Genomic DNA, 17,092 nt, shown 5'->3' with positions numbered 1-17,092 from the left:
GCTTTTTCAGCATTAATTTTTGGTCGATCGTCTCGAATGCACGCTTTAAATCCAAAAACACAGCTAATATGTGTTTTTTCCTGCTTAAGTCTTCTTTCCAGTTAGCTAGAACCAAATTCAAAGCACTTTCACATGAATGTTTTTTTCGAAAACCAGATTGTTGAGGTATAATAATTACATTATCTTCTAAATATTTTACCAGCTGATTTTTTACCACTGTTTCCAAAATTTTGGCTAGGAGATGTGAACAGCCATGTGTTTTTTTCAAAAAATAGTTAAACAAACTAAATTCTTCCGTTGTTGCAGCGACGAACAACGGAAACTTAGAAGCTTCAACTCATCGCTTCTTTATATTTGACAAAGATAATAAACTTAATTTGCTTATCGATAGTGGGCTTGAAATTTCAGTCATGCCTGTTTCAAAATTTGCATGTAGTAAGAAATCTGACATAATTTTAACAGCGGCTAACGGTACTACAATTTCAACTTACGGTACAAAATTTTTAAATATAAATTTAAATTTACGGCGCGAATTTCCATTTAAGTTTTTAATTGCGGATATTCCTAAACCAATCATAGGCGCGGATTTTTTTATGCAAATATGGGTTACTTGTTGATATCAAAAACAAACGTTTAGTTGGTCCGCTGACTAGTCTTTCTGTAAATACTATATCACGGTTATACAACATCCCTCTTCCCAAAATTTTTTCTGCTGATAACCAATATACAAAGTTATTGAAAGAATTTCCATCTCTGATATCCGAACCAGATTATATGAAGCCAGTTAAGCATGCTACGGTACACAGACTTGTAATTGAAGGAAGCCTTCCTTTTTCTAAGCTCAGGCGCTTAGATCCTATAAAATTCAATGTGGCAAAGACCGAGTTCGATTTTTTGTTAAAATCTGGAATTTGTAGGCCATCAAATTCATCCGTAGCATCTCCTCTTCATCTAGTACCCAAGAAAGACGTTAATGATTGGCGCCCTTGTGGTGATTTTCGTAGGCTGAACGTAGCAACAGTACCCTATCGTTATCCATTGCCTCATATCCATGATTTCAATATGAAACTTCGCAACAAGAACGTGTTTTCCAAAATTGATTTAGTAAAAGCGTATCATCAGATACCAATGACCGAAGAAGACATATATAAAAGGGCAATAACAACACCTTTCGGTATGTTTGAGTTCTTACGTATACCTTTGGGTTGAGAAATTCGTTCCAAACTTTTCAAATGTTTATAAACGAAGTTGTAAGTGGTCTAGACTTTGTATTTGCATACGTTGATGATTTGCTTATCGCAAGTAGGGATGAAAAACGAACATTTTTCGAGCGTTTATCGTAATACGGTTTAAACATTAAACCTGGCAAATGTATCTTTGGAGTTAGTAATATAGATTTTTTAGGGCACAACATTTCCGGTTCTGGTATTAGATCATCAGATGAAAAAGCAATTTGTAGTTTTGAGCTTCCGAAATCTTTGAAATTGGCTCAAAAGTTTATTGGAACGATATACTATTATCATCGATATATTCCGAATCTTGCTGAATATACAAATACAATAAAACTAATTTAATTCATAGTACAAATAAGAAACGGGACAAAACATTAATTTGGGACGACACATCAACTAAAGCATTTGAATGTATCAAAGAAAAATTTGCATCTACGATATTCTTAAATCATTTTAATAAAGATGTAAAGCTTTCTTTGAATGTTGATGCATCAAATACAGCGATTGGTGGTGTCTTAAATCAACATTTTAATGGCAAATCAGAGCCAATAGGTTTGTTTTCCACAAAGCTTTCACCATCAGAGACAAAATATAGTACATTTGACCGTGAGTTGTTAGCCATATATTTAAATATTAAGCATTTTCGCTACCTCTTAGAAGGACGAAAGTTTACAGTTTATACCGATCACAAACCCTTAATTTTTGCGTTAAGTTCAAAAACGGAGCGTAGTCCGAGACGGACGAGGCATCTCGAATTTATTGCGCAGTTTACAAACGATATACAGTACATTAAAGGAAAGGATAATATAGTGGCTGATACATTATCACGAGCTTTTGAAATAGAAGCAATTAAGAATTTCGACCTAAACTTTAAAGTATTGCAAAATGAACAACAACAAGTAAGGAAGGTTAAGTTCGGGTGTAACCGAACATTACATACTCAGGTGAGAGCTATGGTGACAACATAAGGGAAAATAACCATGTAGGAAAATGAACCGAGGGAAACCCTGGAATGTGTATCAAATGAAAGGCATTAAAGAGTATTTTATGAGGGAGTGGGCCATAGTTCTATAGGTGGACGCCATTTAGGGATATAGCCATAAAGGTGGATCAGGGTTGACTCTAGAATGCGTTTGTACGATATGGGTATCAAATGAAAGGTGTTAATGAGTATTTTAAAAGGGAGTAATCCCTAGTTCCATAGGTGGACGCCGTTTCAAGATATCGCCACAAAGGTGAACCAGGGGTGACCCTAGAATTTGTTTGTACAATATGGGCATCAAACGAATGGTGTTAATGAGTATTTTAAAAGGGAGTTGGCCTTAGTTCTATAGGTGGATGCCGTTTCGAAATATCGCCATAAAGGTGGACCAGGGGTGACTCTAGAATGTATTTGTACGATATGGGTATCAAATTAAAGGTATTAATGAGGGTTTTAAAAGGGAGTGGTGGTTGTTGTATAGGTGGTCGCCTTTTCGAGATATCGCCATAAAGGTGGACCAGGGGTGACTCTAGAATGCGTTTGTACGATATGGGTATCAAATGAAAGGTGCTAATGAGTATTTTAAAAGGGAGTAATCCTTAGTTCCATAGGTGGACGCCGTTTCGAGATAGCGCCATAAAGGTGGACCAGGGGTGACCCTAGAATTTGTTTGTACAATACGGGTATCAAAAGAAAGGTGTTAATGAGTATTTTAAAAGGGAGTAATCCTTAGTTCCATAGGTGGACGCCGTTTCGAGATATCGCCATAAAGGTGGACCAGGGGTGACCCTAGAATTTGTTTGTACAATATGGGCATCAAACGAAAGTTGTTAATGCGTATTTTAAAAGGGAGTGGGCCTTAGTTCTATAGGTGGACGCCGTTTCGAAATATCGCCATAAAGGTGGACCAGGGGTGACTCTAGAATATGTTTGTACGATATGGGTATCAAATTAAAGGCATTAATGAGGGTTTTAAAAGGGAGCGGTGGTTGTTATATAGGTGGTCGCATTTTCGAGATATCGCCATAAAGGTGGACCAGGGGTGACCCTAGAATTTGTTTGTACAATAAGGGTATCAAAAGTAAGGTGTTAATGAGTATTTTAAAAGGGAGTAATCCTTAGTTCCATAGGTGAACGCCGTTTCGAGATATCGCCATAAAGGTGGACCAGGGGTGACCCTAGAATTTGTTTGTACAATATGGGTATCAAAAGAAAGGTGTTAATGAGTTTTTTAAAAGGGAGTAATCCTTAGTTCCATAGGTGGACGCCGTTTCGAGATATCGCCATAAAGGTGAAGCAGGCGTGACCCTAGAATTTGTTTGCACGATATGGGTATCAAATGAAAGGGGTTAATGAGCATTTTAAAAGGGAGTGGGGCTTAGTTCTGTAGGTGGACTTTCGAGATATCGCCATAAAGGTGGACCAGGGGTGACTCTAGAATGAGTTTGTACGATATGGGTATCAAATTAAAGGTATTAATGAGAGTTTTAAAAGGGAGTGGTGTGAAGGCGTTTTCCAGATATCGACCAAAATGTGACCCAGGGTGACCCAGAACATCATCTGTTGGATACCGCTAATTTATTTATATATGTAATACCTGCCAAGATTTTAAGGGTTTTTTATTTCGCCCTGCAGAACTTTTCATTTTCTTCTACTTAATATGGTAGGTGTCACAACCATTTTATAAAGTTTTTTCTAAAGTTATATTTCGCGTCAATAAAACAATCCAATTACCTTACCATGTTTCATCCCTTTTTTCGTATTTGGTATAAAATTATGGCATTTTTTCATTTTTCGTAATTTTCGATATCGAAAAAGTAGGCGTGGTCATAGTCGGATTTCGTTCATTTTTCATACCAAGATAAAGTGAGTTCAAGTAAGCACGTTAACTAAGTTCATTAAAGATATGTCGATTTTTGCTCAAGTTATCGTGTTAACGGCCATGCGGAAGGACAGACGGACGACTGTGTATAAAAACTGGGCGTGGCATCAACCAATTTCGCCCATTTTCACAGAAAACAGTTAATGTCATAAAATCTATGCCCCTACCAAATTTCAAAAGGATTGGTTAATTTTTGTTCGACTTATGGCGTTAAAAGTATCCTAGACAAATTAAATGAAAAAGGGCGGAGCCACGCCCATTTTGAAATTTTCTTTTATTTTTGTATTTTGTTGCACCATATTATTGCTGGAGTTGAATGTTGACATAATTTACTTATATACTGTAAAGATATTAAATTTTTTGTTAAAATTTTACTTTAAACAAATTTTTTTTTTTAAAGTGGGCGTGGTCCTTCTCCGATTTTGCTAATTTTTATTAAGCGGACATATAGTAATAGGAGTAACGTTCCTGCCAAATTTTATCATGATATCGTCAACGACTGCCAAATTACAGCTTGCAAAAGTTTTAAATTACCTTCCTTTAAAAGTGGGCGGTGCCACGCCCATTGTCCAAAATTTTACTAATTTTCTATTCCGCGTCATAAATTCAACTCATCTACCAAGCTTCGTCGCTTTAGCTGTCTTTTGTAATGAATTATCGCACTTTTTCGGTTTTTCGAAATTTTCGATATCGAAAAAGTGGGCGTGGTTATAGTCCGATATCGTTCATTTTAAATAGCGATCGGAGATGAGTGCTCAGGAACCTACATACCAAATTTCATCAAGATACCTCAAAATTTACTCAAGTTATCGTGTTAACGGACGGACGGACGGACATGGCTCAATCAAATTTTTTTTCGATCCTGATTATTTTGATATATGGAAGTCTATATCTATCCTATTCATTTATATATGTACAACCAACCGTTATCCAATCAAACTTAATATACTCTGTGAGCTCTGCTCAACTGAGTATAAAAAGATAGTGAATTGACCGAAATAATTGCTAGTAATAATTGCCATAATCTTGAATTAATTAAAGTTTCACTTTTAAATTTCAATATCTCGTGCGAAGATTCGCGTGAAAATCCAAGACCATTTATTCCAAACAATTTACGAAAAACAGTATTTAATACGTTACATGGCATTGTACATCCAGGTACAAAGGCTACCCGTAGATGACTGTTAAGAAATATTATTGGCCAAATATGAACAAAGAAATAATTTTATGGTTCAAAGAATGTATAAATTGTCAAAATGCAAAAGTTTATCGTCATACCAAATTTCCAGTAAGCAACATTCGAACATATTCATTTAGACATTGTAGGCCCTTTACCTGTCTCTAGAGGACGTCGATATATATTTACTATTGTTGGTAGGTTTACGCGTTGGCCGGAGGCATACGCGTTAAGAGACATCTCTGCAAATACTATTGCAAAGAAGTTTCTTCATGAATATATTTCACGTTTTGGAGTTCCTTTGGAAATAACCACTGAGTTTACATCGAACTTGTTTTCGGAACTGATCAAGTTACTTGGAAGTCACCATATAACGATGTCTGCTTACCATCCTCAAGCTAATGGGATGGTAGAACGATTTCATAGGCAGTTAAAATCCTCTAAAATGGTGCTAGAGATTGCTACGAAGAGTTACCGATAATACTTGGTTTGCGATCAACTTTCAAAGAAGATATTTCGGCTACGCCAGCCGAAATGGTTTATGGTCAAAATTTACGTTTGCCTGGGGATCTTATTGTTTCAAGTTCAGAGAATATAAGCTCATCGGATGTTTTAAATAGTTTGCGCAAACATTTTGAAAATGTTCAATCGAATTTGCAACATCATCAAAATTCTACTGGAGTTTTTGTTCCAAAGAATTTAAAAGATTGCCGATTAGTTTTTGTTCGTGTTATAAATACACATTCTCTACAACATCCTTATGAAGGGCCTTATAACAGATGTTACAAGTTTTGAAATAATTATAAATAATGAAGTTAAATCCATTCCTATTGATCGTTTAAAACCAGCTTTCATTGAAACAACTTTTCCTAATACAAAAAACTAAAAAGAAAGTTACTTTTAACTAATTTAATATTAAACCTCTGGAAGGGGAGTTGTTGTTGTTGTAGCAGTGCTTCGCCCCATCCAATAGGTGCGGCCGATCACAAATTGTCATCAATATCCTCTAACGGGAGTCCAAGGAAACTTGCTGTTTCAACAGGGGTGGACCATAATGAGAGGGGTGTTAGATGCGTTGGTTCCACATTACAATTAAAGAGATGGTTGGTGTCATGTGGGGAGACATTGCAAGCGGGGCATACATTTTGTATGTCGGGGTTGATTTTGGATAGGTAAGAGTTTAACCTGTTACAGTATCCAGATCAAAGTTGAGCTAGAGCGACTCGTGTTTCCCTGGGGAGTGTGCGTTCCCCTTCCGCAAGTTTTGGGTACTGTTCTTTGAGTACTGGATCCACCGGGCAATTCCCGGCATAAAGGTTCGACGCCTGTTTGTGGAGTTCACCGATGACCTGCTTGTGTTTTTTGGCTTCATACGGCTGAGTTCTCAGGTGCCGTATTTCCTCATAATGCTTACGGAGATGACTCCTTAAGCCCCTAGGCGGTGTTGGCTCATCAATCAGGTACCTGTTGGGATGCCCAGGTTTCTGGGTATTCAACAGGAACTGTTTGGTTAGCATCTCATTTCTCTCCCTGATGGGGAGTATTCGCGCCTCATTATGTAGATGGTGCTCTGGGGACATAAGAAGACAGCCCGTTGCGATTCTGAGAGCAGTATTTTGGGCAGGCCTGTAGTTTCTTCCAGTGAGTAGTTTTAAGGCTTGGCGACCATATAGGGGACGCGTAGCATGCAATCGGCTGGCCAATTGCTTTGTAATTAGTAATGAGCGTTTCTTTATCTTTTCCCCAATTACTGCCAGCAAGAGATTTGAGGATTTTATTACGGCTGCATGCTCACCAAAATGTAGATCCTGATCAAACGTCATACCCAAGATTTTGGGGTGTAGGACAGTCGGTAGCGTAGTGCCATCGACGTGGATATTCAAAATGGTCGACATTTGGGACGTCCAAGTTGTAAATAAGGTCGCGGATGATTTAGTCGGTGATAATGCCAGGTTTCGCGAGGCTGGAGAGATCAGGGAGGTAGCCGTTTATTCTGTTGCAAAGCTAATCGATCTGTGGACCCGGGCCTGTGGCCATTATTGTGCAGTCATCGGCGTTAGAAACGATAGTAACTCCTTCCGGTGGCGAAGGTAGTTTTGATATGTAAAAATTAAACAAAAGTGGGGATACGACACCACCCTGTGGCACCCCTTGTTTAATTGTTCTTGGCTTTGATGTTTCGTTTCTGAATTGCACCGATGCCTGCCGACCACCCAGATAATTTGCGGTCCACCTTTAAGACATGAGGGAAGGGTAGACCCTTCCAAGTCTTGCAGTAACGTGCCATGGTTGACCGTATCAAAAGCTTTTGATAGGTCTAGCTCTACGAGTACTGTTCTATGGTGGGGCTTCTGATTTAAACCACAACTTATCTGGGTTCTAATGGCATTTAGCGCGGTGGTGGTGCTATGGAGTTTTTTAAAGCCATGCTGATGACAGGCTAGCTCCAAATTTGCTTTGAAGTAGGGGAGCAAAATGGCTTCAAGCGTCTTGGCTACTGGCGATAGGAGAGATATCGGGCGATATGACTCTCCCATGTTAGCTGGTTTCCCAGGCTTTAGTAGGGGGACCACCTTGGCCATTTTCCATTTTTCGGGAATGACAAAGGTGGAAAGAGACAAGTTGAAGACATGCGCTAAATATTTGAAACCCTCTTTCCCTAGGCTTTTAAGCATCGGCAAGGCTATGCCGTCTGGGCCCACTGCTTTGGATGGTTTAGCATGACCGATGGCATCCTCAACCTCTTTGGCGGTGATGGTAATCGGAAAAGTGTTGAATTTATGCTTATGAGCGCGTCTGTTGGCCTTCCGTCTATCTTTGTCGATCGTAGTATGCATTATATATTGTCGGCAGAAAGCGCTCGCGCATTTTTTCGCATCCGACAGCACTTTATCGCCAAAGGCGATGGAAATTTTGTCATTGTGCTTAGACGGATTCAATAGGGACTTTACGATGGACCAAAGTTTACCTACACCGGCAGAGAGGTTACAACCGCTTAGGTACTCCTCCCACTTCGCCCGCTTGTGTTCATCCACAAGCAATCTGATGCGTTGGTTTATATCCCTTATTTGGGGGTCGCCGGGAACGAGGTGTCTTATAAGGTCACGTTCTCTCGCTAAATTTGCGGCCTCCGCCGCAAAGTGAGGCCGAATTTCGGGAATTCTACCGGCGGGAATGAAGCGAGCCGAGGCGGATTCAATGACCTTTCGGAAAGCACGTTCCCCTTGGCGAACATCAGTCGGGATAGGGAGGGAAGCAAAGCGGTTTTCTGTAAAGGATTTGTATTCGTCCCACTTTCCCTTTTTAAAGTTAATGAAAATGCGATTTCTGTGACGATGAAGTCGGCGGTACGCTCGAGCGAAATAAGTATAGGCAGGTGGTCGGATGCCAATGTTACCATCGGCTGCCAGTTGACGCAGTTTACGAGTCCTGCGCTCACGGTAGATATATCCGGCGAAATGTGACAGCTTCCTACCATACGTGTGGGGGCGTCTCCGTTTATTGTGCAGCACGTCGTTTCTTCTATTTGATCCGCCAACATCCCACCCCTACTGTCTGACCGCAAGTTTGAATGCCATAGATCGTGATGGGCATTGAAGTCGCCTAAAATAATGCGATTATTGCCAGTGAGTAAGGCGCTGATGTAAGGGCGGTATCCACTGGGGCAACAGGTGGCAGGAGGGATGTAGATGTTTGCATCGCCTGACCGGACAGATAAGCCTTGACGTTCTAAGACACTGTCCCTGCGGCCGATGTCGGGATCAAATAAATGATATTGCACTGAGTGGTGTGAGATAAACGCGAGGCCGCCTCCATTTCCGCTCTCACGATCTTTTCTGTGGACATTATACCCAGAACAGGTCTGCAGAGCAGATCTTGCTGTGAGTTTAGTCTCTTGAATCGCGGCGATGCGGATGTTGTGCCGCTTCATGAAATCGACTATCTCCGTGATCTTCCCAGTTAATCCATTACAGTTTAACTGCAGAATTCTGAAGTGCAACGGGGGAGACGTCGTCACCCTAGGAGTAAGAGATGGGTGACTACGCCTGGGTTGTGAAAGGCTAGGACTCAACTGCTGTTGTGGCCCTGGGACTGGACGTCCTTGGGTAAGCATTGGGGTACACGGTGTAATTGGGTTAGCGACCTGGCAACATGGCGCAATGAAACCCGTCGGGGGGTTGCCGTCGCGGAGACCAGAACATCTAGGAAAGTGGCACCGCTCAAGGCTTAGACTACGGGACGCCCTTGGGCGTGAACAGCAAGGAGCCACAAAAGATTTATAAAAGTGACGTGGACGTCGGGTTTTGGGATCAAGCCCAGAACAACCTGTCCGATGCAACCATCCCTTACACGAGACACACAGAACAGAGTATGACCGTCCTAAAAAGATTCTTTTCCGGCAGATGCAGCAAAACCATTTCTCAGGACCGGGGTCAGGAGACGGACCCGGATTGGGTTCGACACCTTCCCGGAGCAAGAGAATATGGAGCAGTCCCGCTGCAAGGAGCTGCTGGGAGGATGACAATTTATGGGAGGGACGCAACAAATTAAATGGGGTTACACTGAAATGGCAGTCCTTGGTTGGGAAAAATGCCAAGTTGCTCCGGTACATAGAACCGTCTGCCTTGGGAAACGTGGAAGGGGGAGTAATGTAGGGTTATGTTATTTTAATTTATGATGTTAATATTAGTTATATTTATATTCAACGTTATATGAATCTACTTTGAAGAAATTGAATGAATTGTTCTTGTTAATTTTTTTATATTTCAATTTTGAAATTATTATAATCAAAAATTTGCATTCTATAAAAATTCTTAAGCATAATTTCGCGCGTAGTACTATAAAAGTATTTTAAAATAAAATTTCAACCAAAATAAATAGTGGTGTATTTATTTTAAATGGATTAAAACCCACAAATTGGTGTATCTATTTTAAGTGGTTTTAAACCCACAACAAGGGATGACCCCAGCGGGTAAGGGGGTCAGAATATACCCGCGGTAGGTATGCCTGTCGTAAGAGGCGACTAAAATACCACATTCAAGGGGTGTGTAGCGCAACCCTTCAGGTTGCCAGCGCAATATATAGCTTCTCCAAACCCAATTGTCAACCTCACCTATCCGCGGCGAATCCTGTTGCACTAACAGACGAGGCTCTGGCGACCCCAAGCTCCTCATGGAACTTGGGGGTGGGGAGGGAGTCGATGGCCTGAAGGTGTAATGTGGCCACATAAATCGTTCCCGAGAAGGTCGGGCTAGCACCTTAAAAAAAAGCCTTCGGGGAGCAACCTTATCGCTACAACAACAACAACAACAACACGAAAATCGTTCCAATATACACCAAATCTCCACCCTGTAGGAAAAACTACAAAAAAGTCAAATCTTAAAACTTTACATGAATACGATTCTTTGTGAATTGCCAAAAAGGTTTTTATCAAATGAAACATTTTTTTACTTCTTATGTTATTATATAAACATGGACGTCATTATTGCATTTCACACGATCATTTAGGTGATTCGGCAGGTCTCCTAATTTCATATTGAGTATAAACTTGAATGCATAACAAAAGACAAGTTGTTTCACACTTAACCAGTTCAAGCTGTTTAGTATCTGGGAGTATCGAAACGCTTCTTTAGTATAAATTGCGTAACCAGAGAGGATTGATAGAATAAGAGACGTCATTTCAATTTTTATTTGTAATGTACCTGATTGGCGGGTATTAGAAAATTGCCTTCTATACATTTTTAAGAAGTTTATATTAATTTCTGGACTTCAAGCGTGCATTCGAAATAATTGACAGGTCTATTTTGGTAGAGAAAATGAGAAGGTATGGAATTGATGGAGTCGAAAATCAGTGGTCCGAAAGCTACTTTAGTAACAGATGGCAACGCACGAAAGTCGCAGAAGGCATCTCGGAGCCTGCACAAATAACACTAGGCGTACCACAAGGTGCAGTGCTTGGTACTCTTCTGTTCCTAATATATATTAATGATATGGAAAATATACTACAAGGAGTTGAAATCTGTCAATTTGCAGATGATACACTACTATATACTACCGGAAATTCATACCGCGGTAGGTATGCCTGTCGTAAGAGGCGACTAAAATACCAGATTCAAAGGGCTGTGTAGCGCAACCTTTTAGGTTGCCAGCGCAATATATAGCTTCTCCAAACCCAATTGTCAACCTCACCTATCCGCGGCGAATCCTGTTTCACTAACAGACGAGGCTCTGGCGACCCCAAGCTCCTCATGGAACTTGGGGGAAGGGAGGGAGGGAATGGCCTGAAGGTTTAATGTGGCCGGGCTAGCACCTTAATGGTGCTATGGTACCGGAGCGTACCGGATTTGTATCCGGCAAAGGACCATCACATCGATAACACTCCCCAAAGCCTTCGGGGAGCAACCTTATCGCTACAACAACAACAACGACAACAACCGGAAATTCATGTCAGGAGTGTATTGCTAGGTTGAACTATAACTAAAAATTTATCTATCAACTATATTAGTATGAACAAGATAAAACTCAACGTTAAAAAAACGAAAGCAATTGTAATCAAAGGCGAATCGGAAGATAATATTATAGTTAATGATGAAATAATAAAGTTAACGAAATTAAATATCTCGGCATTGTCATCGACAAAAAATTAAATTTCGATAAGCATATGGATTATATCTGCAGTAAAATCTCGAAAAAATTGGATTCTTCCGAAGAATTCGCAAAAATATAACTATCAACAGCGCAGTAAAGGTATTTAATGTAATGATCAAGCCACATTTTGAATACTGTTCGACCATTTTATTCCTGGCAGTGGTTTCAAAGCTTTTTAGGTAACCGAAGACAAAAAACAGCCATTAAGTCGGTTGTCTCTGATGTTGTATTGACAGAAATTGGATTGCCACAAGGAACGGTTTTGGCACCGGCCCTATTTAACATATACATAAATGATATATCTTCGGCGTTAAAACATAGTAAAATAAGGCTGTTTGCGGATGACGCACTGAAGTTAGTGAAATGGATATCATGTTAGCTAGGAGCAAAATGCAGAGACTGGAACTTACTATACAGGTGGCTTTGCAACAATAAGCTTAAACTTAATGTTAATAAAACCCATTTTATGGTTATATCCAGAGCAATGAACAAGGAATCTTGTAATTTCGAGCTAAAAATAATGAACTCAAACATTAACGAAGTTAAAACTTTGAAGTACTTAGGGGTTCAGATTGATAACAAATTAAAATACATATTGATTATATAGTTGCCAAAATAGGCAAGAAAATGGGTTTTTGGAAGAGGTCATGCAAATTTATCAGTAAAATACAAACTGAAAGTGTATAAATCCATCATAGAGCCGCATTTCACATATTGTCCCACAATATTCTTTATTGCCCTTGAAACTATGCAAAATAAAGCTATGAGATTTATATTAAACATGAGGTATGATACTCCCATTAATAACATGATAGAAGCACTAAACTGGTTGAGTATAAAACAGCTTATATTCTACCACAGTATGAAATGTTCTATTTAATATCACGCACGGTAAATTACCAACATACCTCAGCGAAAAGCTTATATATGTAAATGATGCACATTCATACCTAATCAGAGAAACCAATAATTTTAGATTACCTCTTTTCAAAACAGAAATGGACAAGCAAAATATATTTTATAAGGGCCTGAAATATTTCAATGAACTTCCTAATCACATAAAAAGTACATAGTAATAATTTTATTAAAAGTTTATTGGAGCATTGTAAAACCCTTCAAGATAAAGTTCTTCTCCATTTATTTTTTACATGATATATCCGATATTGGAGAGCGAAAAGGGAATGGTAATATCGGAAGCAGCAAAATACAATGCATCCGACCCTAAGGAAAAGAAAATCGGTCGCCACCTGTAACTCCAGACAGCAGTCCCAACAACTAATTTCGCTGGAATTAGGTATTTTCAGCCGATATTTACTGTTGCTGATCGGAATCACTCGCCTTTCGACAGCATTAATATAACAATAAAATTATGAGATAAATAAAAAAAATAATAATAAATGTAAGGCGCGATAGCCTCCGATGAGATCTAAGGCCGAGCTTCTCTTCCAATTTGCGTCGTGCTCCTATTGATTTTCCCTACAAATCGGCCGGACGGGACCTACATGTTTTATGCCGACTCCGAACGGCATCTGCAAGGCAGATGAGTTTTCACTGAGAGCTTTTCATGGCAGAAATACACCCGGAGCGCTTGCCAAACACTGCCGAGGGGCGACCCCACTTAGAAACATTTTCTTCTAATTGAAAAACCTTATTTCTAAAATTTTGATGTTGCTTTGCCCGGGGTGTGAACCCAGGGCATACGGTGTGGTAGGCGGAGCACGCTACCATCACACCACGGTGGCCTCCAAAAATGAGATGTGTAACGAAAATAAGGTCAAACAAAAGTTGGAGCAACGGGGATTTGAAATACGTCGTTTTCAACCTCCCATTATATGTTGAGATCTGCTGATCGGAATCTTCATGCATTCCGACAGCGTCTTTACTAAACAAAGTTGAGGGGTGATTGGATACAGGTTATTTCCAATTTCCAACATCCAAAGACCAGTTCAACAGTGTTGATAGGAGACTAATACATTCCGACAGCTTAAAATACAAATATAATTGAAAAATATAAGTTCCAAATTTTGTGAACTTAAGCTGGGAGTACTAGAGGATTGGAAACGCGTCCTTTCTAACCTCCCTTAAAGGAGTGGCTCCCAGACTCGGCCGTTTATCACGCTAGTAAATATGCTGATCGGAATCACATGGCATTCCAACAGAATATTCAATAGAAATAAGTGATTATAATAATGAATTGTATTCAGTAGTTTAAGTTTTAGGCCTAAACAGCCGTAATAATAAATAAATTAAAAATTATATATAGTCTGATTATTTTCCAAATTTGTATACTAATAAATAATGAATAATACGCGTTTGGATAATACAACTTATCTTTCCTGGCACTTCCCTTCTACATATTTAAGATGCTCATCAAACTTTGTCCATTTTTTGTTAAATCCTAAATATTTTATTTTTTTAAACGTTTTTAACGGGATGTTTTCTATTTCTACGGTCAAATTGTCAGCCTCTGTGTGTGTTTTCCTCAAAACCATCAATTTTTTCTCTATATAAATTTTAAGATTTTTTTGACATACATAACCATTCAATTGCTTAGTATATCTGTTTGTATTTTTGATAACAAAAGATTCAGATTTAACCATAGTATAAATATTACTTATACCATGGATTTAACTGTTTAATTTCGTCTGTTATAACACCGTACTCACTTGTTCATGTGTAAGCCTCTGTTCTTGTTTAGGTGGCGGGCCGGCACTAATACTTCCTGCCGCACTACCGCCCCCGCCACCTACACCGCTTGCGCCACCACTTGAGCTGGAGGCACGTGACGCTGCTTTTGCATGGAAATGTGAATGCATATGGTGTGAATTTTGATTTTGATCTGCACCTTGAGTTCCAGCAATATGCTTTGTGGCATGTTGTGTTGCTCCGGATTGATATGGCGTAAAACCAGTACCACCATTATTGTTGCTTGAATTACTGTGTGCATGCGGATGTGTATGCGCCGAAGAAGCATGTGAATGTGTTGAACGTGTTCCGCTTGCCACTGAACCTACCGGTGACGCCTGCTGTTGCTGCTGGCCACTACTGCCAATTAGATGATGTGGTGGCGGTGCTGGTCTGTAATGTAAGGCGCCAGCAAGTGGAGGCTGCTGCTGCTGCATCTGTGCAGTTGATTGTTGTTGGTGAGTTGTAAAATCGGTACGTACCGCAAGTGCTCCATGACCACCACCATTCTGCGTGCTTTGATGACTTTGTGTAGGATACATGTTTTGCTGGTAAGGAGATGCGCCACCTATGCCACTATGTGTTTGCGGCACCTTGTAACCTCCACTATAGGGTAGTGTTTGTCCAGGCACAGGCGTGCTTGCACTCTCTTCGGGGACTGCTGGTGGCACATTAGCATTGCCACGCAAATCTCGGCGAACACGCGGCGGACTGGAGCTACGTAATGAATTAGAGCGCGCAACGTGTGAAGTTTTTGGTAGCACAATACCACCTGTATTTAGGTCACCTGTTGCTGCTACACCTGGCCCAGTTGCAGTCGAAATATTATGTTCGTTGAAATAATGCACTTGTGCTACTTGATGATGCCCCAACGTAGCGTTTGCGTTTGGCAAAATACTACTATTTAAAGATGTTGTATCCGCTTTATTATTGTTATGATGCGGCCGTACAATTGTTTTTAAGTCAAGTATTTCAGTTGGTGTTATTTCAGAGGGATCAACCAAAGGTAATGGCCTATTTGTAGATTTCAAAATTTGATTATTGCCAACGATGGAAGCCCATTGCAACGGTAAACCGACATAACGCCCTTCGCGCTTATCGAAACCCGTATGTACACGATGCTCAAAATTGCTGGGCATAGAAATTAAAGGTTTCTTCTTCTTCTTTGAGAACATTTTTGTGTTACACCAAAAGATAGTAAGTAAATTTGCGCCGTTTGCTACAATGAAAGTTGAAAACTCATGAAATTCCTCTGTCAAACGATGTGAATTTTTTTTTTTTTTTTTTTTTACCACTGCTCTGCTCACATTCCCTAAACTACATTATCAGCGCACTAACAATTCGTTTTGTTGTTGTACAACTTTGTAAGCTCCACACCCGTCTTTATTGGCTGTAGGTGCTTGGCTTCCACCCTTCGATTGCTTTTTATACTTAGATTTCTTACGCTTGTTTTCATTCACAAGATTTTATACCTTTTTATCATTTTTAAAACTGCACTTTATCTCACAAACATTCTAACTCCATTACATTTTACACACAAACATAATTAATAAATAAATAATATTTTAATTAATGGAAAAATTGTAATAAAAGGAATGTATGAGCGAGCGCACTAATTCATTTCACATTTTTCCTTTGCTATGGCATTTCTGCTCATTCCGTTTTCTCCCATGCTTTTGAATTTTTGACTGTCATATGGCGAATAACTAGTGTTGATAATATTCCTAAGCCAACGAGTCCCGGAAATCCCGACCCCAGGGGTTCCCGGCCAATTCTCTATATCGAAATTCCAGGATTATATTTCCTAAAATCCCGGTAATAATTTACAAGAGTCGATTGCTAATAGGCGTCCAAATATACCGGAAGACGTGTGAAACCATGCGTCTTTATCTCAGTACTATTAATAATCTCAAGGCAGAATATAGAGATTTTAACTCGTTATGTCCAAATTACCGTGGGTAATTCTTTACTTTAGGGTACAACTGCTAAAGCTCGTCCAAAAATATCGGGAGGTGTCAAAAGAAGCGCTTTGGACCCAGGATCACGCATCCGAATTGGAATTTGGAAATTCTATTTCTTTTCGGAGATATTTGTAAACAAAATTGAAAATGTTCATGTAATTTTGATGATTTTGTCGTACCTACAAGAAAAACTGTGGGTAAAAGTGTTTTGCGCGGATATAGATTTGGTCCCAAACTGGTCTTGGACCCACCCAGGGTAATTTTTTATAAGCGCGGCCGAAAGCCGCCAATACAGGTAGGTGTTCTGCGCAAAAATATTATGGAACCACCCCCGGTTTCGGAGCGCTCCGGGGCCATTTTGCAGTTTTTTGGAAATATCTTTTGACAGAAATAAAATTCGGATTCGTGGTCCTGGGATCAAAACGCGTCTTTTGACACCTATCCCGATATTTTTGGACGAGTTTTAGCAGTTGTGCCCTAAAGTAAAGAATTACCCAGTGGTTAAATCAATTACATCCAAAAAAT

The 17,092-nt window shown here is 39.7% G+C and overlaps 1 protein-coding gene across 4 annotated transcripts in view; it reads right to left on the bottom strand.

The window, feature by feature from the left end:
- mbt (serine/threonine-protein kinase PAK mbt) overlaps window positions 1-16,252 on the bottom strand; it is a 39,593-nt gene extending 23,341 nt beyond the window's left edge. For 2 of the 4 annotated variants that reach the window (XM_067780645.1, XM_067780642.1), the window contains exon 1: window positions 14,588-16,252. In XM_067780645.1, coding sequence (XP_067636746.1) covers window positions 14,588-15,781 — 1,194 coding nt within the window. In that variant the 5' untranslated portion in view covers window positions 15,782-16,252. The remainder of the gene's footprint in view (window positions 1-14,587) is intronic. The other 2 variants (XM_067780643.1, XM_067780644.1) reach the window with 2 other exon arrangements.
- Window positions 16,253-17,092: the final 840 nt, after the last annotated feature.

This window comes from Eurosta solidaginis, chromosome 4 (genome assembly GCF_040869045.1).
Source record: "Eurosta solidaginis isolate ZX-2024a chromosome 4, ASM4086904v1, whole genome shotgun sequence".
Lineage (NCBI taxonomy): Eukaryota > Metazoa > Arthropoda > Insecta > Diptera > Tephritidae > Eurosta > Eurosta solidaginis.
The sequence above is the reverse complement of the archived record's forward strand: the minus strand, read 5'-3'. Positions and strand labels throughout refer to the sequence as shown.